This window comes from Lactuca virosa, chromosome 2, assembly GCF_052849685.1.
Source record: "Lactuca virosa cultivar CGN04683 chromosome 2, Lactuca_virosa_CGN04683_v6, whole genome shotgun sequence".
Classification (NCBI taxonomy): Eukaryota; Viridiplantae; Streptophyta; class Magnoliopsida; order Asterales; family Asteraceae; genus Lactuca; species Lactuca virosa.
The window spans coordinates 26,013,399-26,027,659 of NC_136427.1; the positions used below are offsets into that span (position 1 = coordinate 26,013,399).

At 43.3% G+C, this 14,261-nt stretch overlaps 1 protein-coding gene across 1 annotated transcript; it reads left to right on the forward strand.

Annotated features, from left to right (window-relative positions):
* The first annotated feature begins 4,096 nt into the window (after window positions 1-4,096).
* On the forward strand, window positions 4,097-13,317 carry LOC145157307 (V-type proton ATPase 16 kDa proteolipid subunit-like). The gene is made up of 4 exons (XM_079076366.1): window positions 4,097-4,123; window positions 4,181-4,374; window positions 4,691-4,730; window positions 13,222-13,317. The coding sequence occupies exons 1-4, from the start codon at window positions 4,097-4,099 to the stop codon at window positions 13,315-13,317; spliced, it is 357 nt and encodes a 118-aa protein (XP_078932492.1).
* Window positions 13,318-14,261: the final 944 nt, after the last annotated feature.

A 14,261-nucleotide genomic window follows, 5' to 3' on the forward strand; every position in this document is an offset into this window, starting at 1 on the left:
GACGTTATTTATATGTATATACCCTATCTATCAATCTGTAGCTACTTTAAATAAATTTGAATTACTAAATATTTAGCGGTAATTAGCACAGTTCGAATTTTTTATTAACGGAGGTTCAAAGTATTTCACAATTCGTTTCCCTCCAACCTACGCACGTTTATGCTGCATATTAGGGTAATTAATTACCGATTAGAAATAGGGTTTACATTTTCTGTAATCATCATCTCCGGCGGCTTATTGATCGAAATCTTTGTTCGTTATACGTTTGTGCACTGACTTTGGCGATATAGGTTGTCACTCATCTAAAATTTATATTTATTTAATTTAGTGTTGTCGTGATGATCGATCGTTTTTTGTTTTCTGATCATCTTTATGTAAATTGGTTTTGATTGTATTCAATAGTTTGCATGCAAAGTAATGCCTTCATATATAATTTATTTTTATTGTTTGTGTCAGAAAGATGTCGACCTCGAAAGCAAAAGGAGCATCCGGTGTGAAGCCAACTAAATTCATTGCACCACAAGTTATGAAACGCAACAGGATTTGTGCTGCAAAATTCGTAAACAGACAGTTACAAGATGAAGAAATCGACTTCCAAAAACAAACAACCACATCCAAAGCACCTATAACATCTACCAACAAAACCCCTAAATCTATATCATTAACATCACCCATGACTACCACTTCCTCGACATCACTAACAACATCCACACCCTCATTAGAAAAATCATTTAAAAGTTCAGAAACTGGAACAATACAATCGTCAACACGAACATAAATAACCAAAACTTCAGCACCTACACCATCTAAACCATCCTCAACACCAACACCCACTACCACATCATCAACACCTATATCTACTACCAAAACCTCAAAACCTGCATCTACACTACCATCTGCCAAAACTACAATAACTACCACACCCTCCTTAAGTAAAGGAACTACCACATCTTCAACATATACATCTATCCCAACACCTACCCCATAATATACCCCATCAACAACACCTATCCCTGAATCTACCCCATCAACAACACCTATCCCAGAATCTACCCCATCACCAACACAACCAACCATGAATGGATCTGTAGTGGAAAGTGTAGAAGGTGAAAACAATTCCTCTGAATATTGTGGACCAAATGGACGTTTAAATGTTCATGTTTGGAAAAATACGTGAGTTATCAATTCAAATCTTAATTACAACTTTTTTTATGTATTAAATTTTCGTTTACACCTACGTAGATCAATTCTAAACTTAACACATCACATGATTACTTGCAGGATAATGCCACCAGGACCTTGTGTACACTTTATTAGTAAGTCCTTTAAACAAAGAGTAGATCCAGAAGGGTACGCTTGGACACAAGTAAGCAAAGAAATGCGCGAGTTATATTGGGAGGAGTTTCAGGTAACTATAAGTCATAAATTGGTTGTTTGGTAAACATTTACACTTCAACTTATGTTTATATTGTTAATGTGTAGAAAAAATGTTGTTGGGATGAGACAATAGACTCGCTGGTGAGGCAAGCTTGGGCAAGGAAAGCGGCACAAAGTTATGGTCAATATCTCTTCGACATGAGGAGCCCAAAAAGAAACAAACATGGCTTTAAACCAGCTCATATTCCACAGGAAGTCTGGAACTCCTGGCAATTAAAATGGAATACAGAAGAATACAAGCTAAAATCTGAGCAGAACAAAAAAATAGGCGTAATGGTGTGGCTGATGGAGTAGCAAAATCCACACATAACGCTGGATCCGCATGTCATTTGAAGATAGCTTCTGATTTGGTAATTTTTTAAATGGTACATCGTATCAATGTTTGCATATGTTTATCTGTATATTTGACTTTTTATATGGTATTTATGCAGAAGAGGAAATTAGGACATGAGCCACCCCATAGTGAATTGTTCCTGTATACACACACTAAGAATCATGATGGAGTCACTTTCACAAATGAAAAAGATAGAAAAATTCATGTAATATTCATTTCAGTTTAAATTAACTTTTATTTTGTAGCTACTCCATAATATCATTCCTAAATTTGATATCTTTGAACTTATAATATTTTTATTTTGTAGGCGGCCTATACAGAAAAATGGGAAGAGTTGGAAGCTGAAGGTGTTGAATTTGAGGAGGACAAGCTATTTTATGTTGTTGTTGGTGGTCATGATTAAAAAAAAAGACTTTATGGATTAGGCTCTTTTGCAAAGGCAGTTCCCAATAGGAATGGTAAAACGGAGGTAACTTACATTCCGGAAAAAAATGATGAAATAGAAGAAATGAGGGAGCTTGTTGCTAAACAAAAACAGAAAAACGAAGAGCTTAAAGAAATGATGAACGCCCAACAAGAGGAAAACAAAGCAAGGGTCGGGCATCTTGAAAAACAACTTCAAACGGCATTGGATCTTATTAATGTCTTTACAAAACAACAACAGTAGTAGGTTGATATATGTTTATTGCAGATTATGTATTTTGGAGTAGCAACTTTCTTTTTTTCATGTAATAAATAATTATTTTGTTATTTTATGATATAATGGTTATGAGTTTTTTGTTTTTTTTTTGTTTTTCATATATTACTACAAAATTATTTGGATATAATTTATAAATCAATTATCAATCGGTCCATATTGAATCTGGTATATAATATATACATCACTAAAATTGCTAGGGATTCATGACCACGAAATTTGCTACGAGATCATCAAACGGATTTAGCTAGGGATTCATCACCACGGATTTAGCTAGGGATTCATAAACACGGATTTAGCTAGGGATTCATCACCACGGATTTAGCTAGGGATTCATGACCACAGATTTTGCTAGGGATTCATCACCACTGATTTTGCTAGGGATTACCTACAACGGAATTTGTGACGGAAGAACTACCATGGAATTTGTGATGGAAATCTACTAAGGAATATACGACGGAATACCATCTACCACGGATTTCATTCCGTTGTCACAATTGCGACAGAATTATCGTTTCCGTTGCAAACCCCTCGCTACGGCGTTTTTAGGGACGTAAATAGGTCATTGCAAATTTCGTCGCTATTCGTCTTTTGCAACGGAATTTCAGCTTTTCGCAACGGATTCCTTCCGTAGCAAAATCACGTTTTTCTTGTAGTGACACATGCGGATGGTCGAACCAAAATGGTCATATAACATATTTTTAGGATTATGGCCTCAAAAAAATATGTTGGTTAAAAGTAGGGTGCATGTAGCGTGACAAGCTTTGGTTAAAACCTAATGCCAATAAGGTGAGTTTCGTATGAATTTTGTGGTTGCTTGCATGAAAAGTTGATTCTAATTTATTTGCAATTACATGTTACCGTTGTTATTGTTATGAATGTTTGTGTGGATTTTATGAACTATTTCATGAAAAAGGGTGAAAAGGGTGGGTGACATATATATATATATATATATATATATATATATATATATATATATAGAGAGAGAGAGAGAGAGAGAGCTAGGTTCAAGTGTTTAAAGTAATTATTGTGTTATTGTATGCATAAATGTGGGCCAATCAAAATTTAAAATAAAAATAAATGATTAAATTAATAAATAAGGGTAAATAGGTAATTTGATAATTAGTTTCCACAAATAATATACTATAATTATGGTAATTTGATATTAATCACGTATATTTATAGATAATTTTAGGGTTTCAATTTTCCAATTGACTTCTACCCAGAGCCAAGATCAAAATCCCGATTTCTCGACATCAACACATCACTCATCAGCTTCATGACATTCGTCGTCCATTGATACTCGATTGCCTGTCCGTCTTCACCGAACCACCGTCTCTGGTCGTCTTCACCGTCTTCGGTTGTCTTCACCGTCTGCGGTCGTCTTCCTCGTCTCCGTCTGCTGAGTGTCGACTGCCGACCTGCTGCTGCCTCCGATCAAGCCTCACCGGCCCTCCTATCTTGACGAAAAAGCAAGCCTAAGAAGCCCCTGCACCATGTCGATCTCGGCTACACCCATTCCGACCACAAACCGCCCAACCTAAGAACCCCTGCACGGTGTAAAATTAGGTTACAAATCAGCGACTTTGATTATGTTTATTTACATACTATGGCTAGCAAGGGAGGCTATGAGTGGGCTTTTCCCACTAACTCCTGTAATGTGGCAGCAATGGGCAAATGACGAAATTTCTCTCACCCTGTCTTCTGGGTAGGCTATTGTTATGGCTGGAGTGTTGGGTATTTATGGTTTGATTATCGCTGTGATTATCAGTACTGGAATTAACCCTAAGGCTAAATCCTATTACCTTTTCGATGGATATGCTCATCTTTCCTCCGGTCTTGCTTGTAGCCTTGCTGGTCTTTCTACTGGTATGGCTATCGGAATCGTCGGTGATGCTGGTGTTAGGTAATTTCCTTCAATATCTCATTCTATACGTCTCTGTTACTGTTTTATTTTAATTACTTCAAACTTATATTTTCCACATTTCAGATCAGTATCCACATGATAATCTGTAAGATAACATGAACGTTTTATCATGAATCCATTAAGATTAATTCAATTTCTCATAAGTTGAAAGCTTTACCATACATACAGTTGAAGCTCCAAGATTTTGATTTTTGTTCAAGTTCTTGTTTTCATACATTGCAACTGCAGCAAGACCACAACCCTTCATTCATCTCTAGTTTCTTGAACTCTTGGTAACTTGAATTTGTTTCTTCAGAGCCAATGCACAACAACCAAAACTATTTGTTGGGAAGATTGTAACATCCCGAAATTCAGGTAAAGCTATTTAACCCTTCTATCTTGTCAAGTTGTCAAGATTAGTCCCTTGAGTGAGTTCTTGTAGCAAATGAGTACGCTGGGCGTACTGGGAAGTACGTTGCGCGTACTCATGCACTTAATTTGGACGCGGACTCGCCTGGGTACGTTGGGCGTACCCAGGGTTATGCTGGGCGTAACGGGTCCAGATGCAAATCCTAAATTTTTGGCTGTGTGCACTATTTAAAGGATGTTAAGGCTCATTTCTCAGCCTCCATATCAGAGAGTGAAACCCTAAGAGAGCCTTCCGTCGTCCTTAGCTTGAGTGTGTGTGTTTTGGAGCTAAAAGTGTCTTGGAGTGTTAGTGAAGAAGAAGGAGAGAAGCTTGTGGAGGCTAGGGCTTGAAGTGCAAGTTTGGATCTGAGATCTTCAGAGAAAGGAGCTTCATCTAGAGGTATAAAGTTCAAAACTTTCCTCTTTATTTGGTTTGATGTTGCATGGACCATTTCTAGGGTTAAAAGTCCCAAAGGTGGAGACTTTATGAGTGTAATGGACTCCATGGACCTAGATCTATCCCATTTCAGTGATATTTGTGTTATAGATCCATAAAAATCCCAACTTGGTCGTTGTTATGAGGTCATGCTTGAGTTAGGAGCTTTCTAGGGATTGGAAATGGAATGTTATGGGTTTTGGTGACTTGTCCAGCCATGCAAAGGCTTAAAGTCACCAAATTTATGGATTAAGAGGCTTAGAAATGGTCAGATCTAGAAGTTGGACGTGTGTCTTAACTGTTTAAGACCTCAAGAGCTTAAGAGTCTGAAACTGGGAGTTACGCGGGGCGTAATCCCAGTACGCGCGGCGTAAGGGGTCGCGCACCCCGTTTCTGTGAGGACGCCGGGTACGCTCAGCGTACATGTTTGGTACACGCACCGTAACCCGGAGGGTTGACTTTTGTTGACTTTTAGGGTTTGGTCAACTTTAGGGTCTTTGAGCCATGAGAGGGGTAAAATGGTCTTTTACCCTTCTGAGAGTACCAAGAGAGGGAATAGTCTAGCCTTGAGAGATGTATTGATTAAGAGTATTTATTTCATATGATTAGGCGGAGGCTAGGCCATATTTTACAGAGTTCGAGATTACCGAGTTACCCGAGGTGAGTCTTCTCACTATACTTTACTTAGAGTGGTAATTAGAGTTATGTGACAGAGTATTTTGTATGCTTTTGCATGATGTGATTTCCATGTGATTTATGCTATGTATGTTACAGAGTTTACAGAGTTAGGACCGGAAGGTCCACAGAGTTAGGGCCAGAGGGCCCGCAGAGTTATGGGACTGGAGGGTCCCACTGAGACACATCGACCGGAGGGTCGTATTATAGCCTCGAGTGGCGTATGTGTTGTATGTGGTATTTTGGGGAAGTCACTAAGCATTTATGCTTACAGTGTTGTGTTATGTGTTTCAGGTACCAGTGAGGATCGCGGGAAGGCGCCGGCTTGATCAGTACACACATGAGGAGCTTTTACATATTATGATCTTGGGATGTGATGTTATGAATTGATTATGTGATACAATGATATTTTATAACAATTATGAATGAAAGTGTGTTTTTAATTTTGTGAAAAATTATTTGAAAATTTGGGTGTTACAAGTTGGTATCAGAGCCTTGGTTTGAGGGATTCGGGTGCACCTTCGGGCGTATCTGAACTCAAACTGAGGATTGGAGAGATTTTCAAAATAAAATTCACAAAATTTTCTCAAGAGTAAAAAGTTTTTGAAAGAACAGAGCAGAGCAGTGTGTACGATCAGCCAGCGCCCGAACGGTGATTTCCCAAAATACCCTTACATTATGAGTTAAGAGATATGTTATGATATGTTATGCATGCTAGAGTAGGCCAGGTATTCTTATTAGGACTAGAGTGGCCTGATTTGTGATGCCTTAGCCTAGGGGTTTTGCTGCTAGGAGATGCTTGAGAGTGAATAGATAGCAGCGAGGAGCTTATGAGAGATCTGCTAGAGAGTAGACTATGTATAGAGAGAGTAGAGTACTCGGGACTTGGCATCCTAGGAGGAGGACTTGTGGTGAATATTGATGCGGTGTGGACGGTAGTATTGGGCCCGTACTACCGAAGGCACCGGACCGGTGCGCAGCCCAAGTAAGAATCCTTAGGGTATCAGGGATCAAGTAGGAATGGGATATCGAGTGTGTGTACACTCGGGCGAGTCTCTGATATCTTGTGTTGTATTTCAGAGAGACATCATGGTTGGGACACGCTACAGGCCAGGGACTAGCGAGGGGGGTGTGAGCGATGAGGAGCTCCGCCAGATGATACATGATGAGGTGGCTGCTGCCATCCGCGCTGAGATTCCAGAGATGTTCGGGTCTATCAAGACCACACTGATTGAGACTTTTGATGAGCGGTATGCTGCTCTTACTGATGCTGCTGTTGCTGCAGCCACTGCAGCCGTTGCTGCTGCCATGCCGCAGGGGGGGTGACAAGTTGCTGTACCGGGAGTTCAGCAACACGAAGCCACCAGAGTTTGATGGGACTCAGGATCCGATAGCCGCGATGAGATGGATCTCTGACATTGAGGGGTGCTTCTACACATGTTCATGTCCGGAGCATCTAAGGGTACGGTTCGCTTTGAACCAGCTTCGCTTGGGAGCGAAGGACTGGTGGAAGTTTGTGACAGCACACTTCACTTCTGCAGAGCTCGCTGCGGTGACCTGGGAGAGGTTCACCACTATGTTTTGAGATGAGTATGTTCCCCTGGTGGAAAGGGAACGCTTGGCCCAGGAGTTTCTAACCCTCAAGCAGGGTACCGAGTCTGTTACAGTGATCACCAGGATGTTTCATGAGAGGGCGGTGTTCTGCCCTGAGCACGTGTCTTCCAAGCAGGCACGCATGAGCAGATATTTGAGTATTTTGAAGAGAGACATCCACGAGTTCATGGCGAACTCGACGTACCGGACATTTGCCGAGCTTCAGGCAAATGCCCGGAAGAGGGAGATTGAGTTAGAGACTCAGGCCAGGGAGGAGGCGGAGTCTCAGGGGAGGGATCGGCGACCGGCACAGTCCCAGCCGGTTGCCAAGCGGGCTAAACCCGCCGATTCGAGATCAGGGAACCAGAAGCGCCGCACTTGTGGGAAGTGCGACAAGGGTTATGAGGGGGTTTGTAGAGCAGGGTCTTGCTACAAGTGTGGCAAGGAGGGGCACATGGCCAAGGATTGCCCCAAGGGGTTTGCAGTCTGTTTTCACTGCAACCAGACCGGACACCGGAAGGCCGAGTGTCCGCAGTTGCGGGGGTCAACCCAGGGAGCATCGCAGGGATCTGCCCCTGCTGCTGTTCGAGCTACCGAGAGTCGGCCAGTGAAGGCCGAGGCGCCAAAGGCTCGCGGGAGAGCCTTCCAGTTGACAGTGGGGGAGGTCCGCGCAGCGCCATATGTTGTGGCTGGTATGTATTCTTTCATATGTTTATTTTGGGTTTGTGGTGTTATGCTTATATTATGATATGCGTAGGTACATTTCTTGTGAGTTCTGTACCTGCTTTGGTGTTATTTGACTCGGGTGCGAGTCGGTCTTTTGTGTCATTAGCATTTAGTCAGCACATCAGTATTCGTCATGAGGCGTTGAGTCAACCTTTGCAGGTTTCCATAGCTGACGAGAGAGGAGTGTATGCCACTGATGTGATTCGAGGATGTGTACTCGAGATCTTCGGCGTTGAGTTTCCGATTGATTTGGTCCCGATTGCTATGGGAGATGTCTGTGTCATTGTGGGCATGGACTGGTTGAGTAGATTTGTAGCGGTTATCGACTGCGAGCGACAGCTGGTGACCATACGAGACCCTAGTGGGGGAGTTCTTCTGGTTTATGGCGAGGGTACCCGTTCTGGGTCAGCATTTTGTTCAGCCGCGAGAGCGAGGCAGAGTCTACAGCAGGGCTGTAGTGGGTTTGTGGCTTATGTGGTGGATACGAGAGCAGGTGCAGAGAGACCGAGGTCGGTCGATGAGGTCCCGATAGTGCATGAGTTCCCGAATGTTTTTCCCGAGGAGTTGTCGGGAGTGCCTCCCGAGAGGCAGGTGGAGTTCCGTATCGATTTGGTTCCGGGGGCAGCGCCTATCGCCAAGGCGCCCTATCGCCTTGCACCTCCAGAGATGTAGGAGTTATCCTCGCAGCTTCAGGAGCTGCTGGGGAAGGGGTTTATACGGCCGAGTAGCTCGCCGTGGGGAGCGCCGATCCTTTTTGTCAAGAAAAAGGATGGTTCACACCGGATGTGCATTGATTACCGGGAGTTGAACAAGCTGAAGGTCAAGAACCGTTACCCCTTACCGAGGATCGACGATCTGTTCGATCAGTTGCAGGGAGCGTCTTGGTTCTCCAAGATTGATTTGAGGTCTGGGTATCATCAGATGAGGGTGCGTGATGAGGATATCCAGAAGACAGCGTTCAGGACTCGTTACGGGCATTACGAGTTCGTAATGATGCCTTTCGGGCTCACCAATGCACCGGAGGCGTTCATGGATCTCATGAACAAGGTGTGCAGGCCGATGTTGGATCGTTCGGTGATTGTGTTCATTGATGATATATTGGTGTATTCGAGATCCAGAGAGCAGCATGAGGAGCATTTGAGGGAGATCCTCGGAGTTCTGAGATCGGAGAGGCTTTACGCCAAATTCTCCAAGTGCGATTTCTGGTTATGAGGTCCAGTTTCTAGGACACCTCGTCAACCAGAATGGGATATTGGTTGACCCGGCCAAGATTGAGGCGGTGATGAGTTGGGAGGCGCCGAGATCCCCTTCGGAGATCAGGAGTTTCCTGGGGTTGGCCGGTTATTATCGGAGATTCATCCAGGATTTCTCCAGGATTGCTGTTCCACTCACCAGACTGACCCGGAAGGGCGTGACTTTCAGTTGGGGCCCGGAGCAGCATGCCTCATTCGAGACACTTCGCCAGAGATTGTGCGAAGCCCCAGTGTTGGCCCTTCCGGAGGGAATGGAGGACTTTGTGGTATATTGTGACGCGTCGATATCGGGACTGGGTGCGGTGCTGATGCAGAGAGGGCATGTGATAGCATACGCATCGAGGCAGCTGAAGCCTCATGAGATGAGGTATCCTACCCACAATCTGGAGTTGGGGGCTGTGGTTTTCGCCCTCAAGATCTGGCGTCACTATTTGTATGGGGTTCGGTGTACCATATACACGGACCATAAGAGCTTGAAGTATATGATGGATCAGCCCAACCTGAACATGCGTCAGAGGAGATGGTTGGACGTGGTAAAGGATTATGAGTGTGAGATCCTGTACCATCCGGGCAAGGCTAACGTGGTAGCCGATGCCTTGAGTCGCAGGGCAGAGAGTGCCCCATTGCGAGATGTTTGTTTGAGGTTGACAGTGATGACCCCGGTGTTGGACACCATTCAGGAGGCCCAGGTAGAGGCCATGAGACCGGAGAACAACAAGCGAGAGCGGGTGATCGGTCAGATATCTGAGTTCATTGCCGATAGTCGGGGGCTTATGACCTTCCAGGGCCGGATTTGGGTGCCATTTGAGGGCGGGGCACGTGCCATTCTGATGGAGGAGGCGCACAGGTCGAGGTTTTCGATCCATCCTGGGGCCACTAAGATGTATTTGGACCTGAAAAGAGACTATTGGTGGCCCTGTATGAAGAGGGATGTGGCGTGATTTGTAGAGAGGTGCTTGACCTGTCGCAGGGTTAAGGCCAAGCACCAGTGCCCTCATGGAAAGTTGCAACCACTTGAGGTTCCCCAGTGGAAGTGGGAACATATTTCCATGGATTTTATCACCAAATTGCCAAGGACTGCGAGAGGCGTCGATGCAATTTGGGTGATCGTCGACCGGCTGACAAAGAGCGCTCATTTTCTTGCTATCAGTGAGAGCTCTTCCGCAGAGAGGCTGACAGAGGTGTATGTGAGGGAGGTGGTATCGCGGCATGGTGTACCGATCTCGATCGTGTCAGATCGAGATGTGCGTTTCACTTCCAGGTTCTGGAAGAAGTTCCATGAGGAGTTGGGTACTAGGCTGCATTTCAGTACCGCTTACCACCCGCAGACGGACGGACAGAGTGAGCGGACGATTCAGACGCTCGAGGACATGCTTCGGGCATGTGTGTTGGACTTCGGAGGGAGTTGGGACACGTATTTGCCTTTGGCTGAGTTTTCCTATAACAACAGCCACCATTCGAGCATTGGTATGCATCCCTTTGAGCTGTTGTATGGGAGGAGGTGTCAGACTCCCATCTGTTGGGGAGAGGTAGGGCAGCGAGTGATGGGCAACACTGAGATAGTGCTTCAGACGACAGAGCAGATACAGCAGGTTAGACAGAGGTTGCTGACAGCCCAGAGTCGCCAGAAGAGTTACGCGGATAGGCCTCGATCCGAGCTCGAGTTTCAGGTTAGAGATTTTGTACTCCTGAAAGTGTCTCCTTGGAAAGGAGTGATCCGATTCAGGAAAAGGGGCAAGTTGGGGGCCCGATACATTGGACCGTTTAGGGTGATTGCGAAGGTAGGCAGGGTAGCATATCGTTTGGAGCTACCTGCAGAGCTACGCCAGATCCATGATACCTTCCACGTGTCTCAGCTGAGGAAGTGTATAGCCGATGAGTCGGCATTGGTACCGTTGGAGGATATCCAGGTGGACGCGAGTCTGAATTATGTTGAGAAACCGATCGCGATCTTGGACCGGAAGGTCAAGGTTCTGAGGAACAAGGAGGTGCCTCTGGTTCAGGTCCAGTGGCAGCATCGGAAGGGGTCCGAGCTGACTTGGGAGCCGGAGTCAGAGATGCGGGAGCAGCATCCAGAGTTGTTTTCGGCATGAGACTTCGAGGGCGAAGTCTGGTTCTAGTGGGGGAGAATTGTAACATCCCGAAATTCAGGTAAAGCTATTTAACCCTTCTATCTTGTCAAGTTGTCAAGATTAGTCCCTTGAGTGAGTTCTTGTAGCAAATGAGTACGTTGGGCGTACTCATGCGCTTAATTTGGACGCGGACTCGCCTGGGTATGCTGGGCGTACCCAGGGTTACGCTGGGCGTAGCGGGTCCAGATGCAAACCCTAAATTTTTGGCTTGTGCACTATTTAAAGGATGCTAAGGCTCATTTCTCAGCCTCCATATCAGAGAGTGAAACCCTAAGAGAGCCTTCCATCGTCCTTAGCTTGAGTGTGTGTGTTTTGGAGCTAAAAGTGTCTTGGAGTGTTAGTGAAGAAGAAGGAGAGGAGCTTGTGGAGGCTAGGGATTGAAGTGCAAGTTTGGATCTGAGATCTTCAGAGAAAGGAGCTTCATCTAGAGGTATAAAGTTCAAAACTTTCCTCTTTATTTGGTTTGATGTTGCATGGACCATTTCTAGGGTTAAAAGTCCCAAAGGTGGAGACTTTATGAGTGTAATGGACTCCATGGACCTAGATCTGTCCCATTTCAGTGATATTTGTGTTATAGATCCATAAAAATCCCAACTTGGTCGTTGTTATGAGGTCATGCTTGAGTTAGGAGCTTTCTAGGGATTGGAAATGGAATGTTATGGGTGTTGGTGACTTGTCCAGCCATGCAAAGGCTTAAAGTCACCAACTTTATGGATTAAGAGGCTTAGAAATGGTCAGATCTAGAAGTTGGACGTGGGTCTTAACTGTTTAAGACCTCAAGAGCTTAAGAGTCTGAAACTGGGAGTTACGCGGGGCGTAATCCCAGTACGCGCGGCGTAAGGGGTCGCGCACCCCATTTCTGTGAGGACGCCGGGTACGCTCAGCGTACATGTTTGGTACGTGCAGCGTAACCCGGAGGGTTGACTTTTGTTGACTTTTAAGGTTTGGTCAACTTTAGGGTCTTTGAGCCATGAGAGGGGTAAAATGGTCTTTTACCCTTCTGAGAGTACCAAGAGAGGGAATAGTCTAGCCTTGAGAGATGTATTGATTAAGAGTATTTATTTCATATGATTAGGCGGAGGCTAGGCCATATTTTACAGAGTTCGAGATTACCGAGTTACCCGAGGTGAGTCTTCTCACTATACTTTACCTAGAGTGGTAATTAGAGTTATGTGACAGAGTATTTTGTATGCTTTTGCATGATGTGATTTCTATGTGATTTATGCTATGTATGTTACAGAGTTTACAGAGTTAGGACCGGAAGGTCCACAGAGTTAGGGCCAGAAAGCCCACAGAGTTATGGGACTGGAGGGTCCCACTGAGACACATCGACCGGAGGGTCGTATTATAGCCTCGAGTGGCGTATGTGTTGTATGTGGTATTTTGGGGAAGTCACTAAGCATTTATGCTTACAGTGTTGTGTTATGTGTTTCAGGTACCAGTGAGGATCGCGGGAAGGCGCCGGCTTGATCAGTACACACATGAGGAGCTTTTGCATATTATGATCTTGGGATGTGATGTTATGAATTGATTATGTGATACAATGATATTTTTATAACAATTATGAATGAAAGTGTGTTTTTAATTTTGTGAAAAATTATTTGAAAATTTGGGTGTTACAAAGATCCTCATCCTCATTTTTGTTGAAGCTCTTGCCCTATATGGTCTCATTGTTGGCATCATTCTTTCTTCACGTGCTGGTCAATCCAGAGCAGATTAGAAGGTATTCATTCTTTCTGATTTAACACTTCATTTATGTGGACAGTGCAGGATCTTGACAAAGTTGAATTCTGAAAAGGTATCAAGTTTGTTTTTGTAGATGATTCAATGGTTGATATTGGTGAGATTCCAATTCTATTGGAATGGAATCACGAATTCCAATTCTGTTGGAATGCAAAACGGGAGCCCAATTCTGTTGGAATCACAGAATTTGATGCTTGAAGAACGGACCACAAAATTGAAACGGACCACATTATTCTTTTAGAATGTATTAGTCGTTGTTAGATTTTGATGTAATTCTTAACAATTGTTACCCGTATTCTATAAGAAATAATGTATTTTTTGTTTTTATTCTTCAATTGATTGTTCAAGAATTTGTTATTTTACAAGAAGTTTTTAAATTCATGATCAAGAAATAAGTTCAAGAATATTTTTATTATTTATGGTTCAAGAATATTTTTATTTTTTTGAATATACTCATAAACATATTCTGTCAGAATGTCCGAATTAAAAGAATTATAATTCGTAAAATTGGATTTTTAAAATTAATAGTATCTATGATCCCTTAAAAAATGCAATTTTCCTTTATTAAATCTATATTAATTGACTAAATTACCCTTGTAATTAATTAAGATGATATTTTTCAATTATATTTAATTCAATAATATATATTAATCACTTTCTTAAAATAAGTAAATTTGATTGGCCCACATTTATGCATACAATAACACAATAATTACTTTGAATAGAATAACCTAAGCATATATATATATATATATATATATATATATATATATATATATATATATATATATGTATGTATTAACTACACGGTCTTAATATTAGTCGACCTACATGGTGTTAGTACGCGGCGAAGAGCTTATACTCTGATTAATTAACCGTAAGCGTATTTGTTATGCCTAGTGGAGGGACTTGTTCCCTGAA

Bases quoted from the DNA above. Each gene is read 5' to 3' on its own strand.
- LOC145157307 (XM_079076366.1), top strand. From the start codon at position 4,097: ATGAGTGGGCTTTTCCCACTAACTCCT. The intron at 4,124-4,180 runs GTAATGTGGCAG...TCTTCTGGGTAG, and splicing joins GGCTTTTCCCACTAACTCCT to GCTATTGTTATGGCTGGAGT. The intron at 4,731-13,221 runs GTAACATCCCGA...GGTGTTACAAAG, and splicing joins AACTATTTGTTGGGAAGATT to ATCCTCATCCTCATTTTTGT.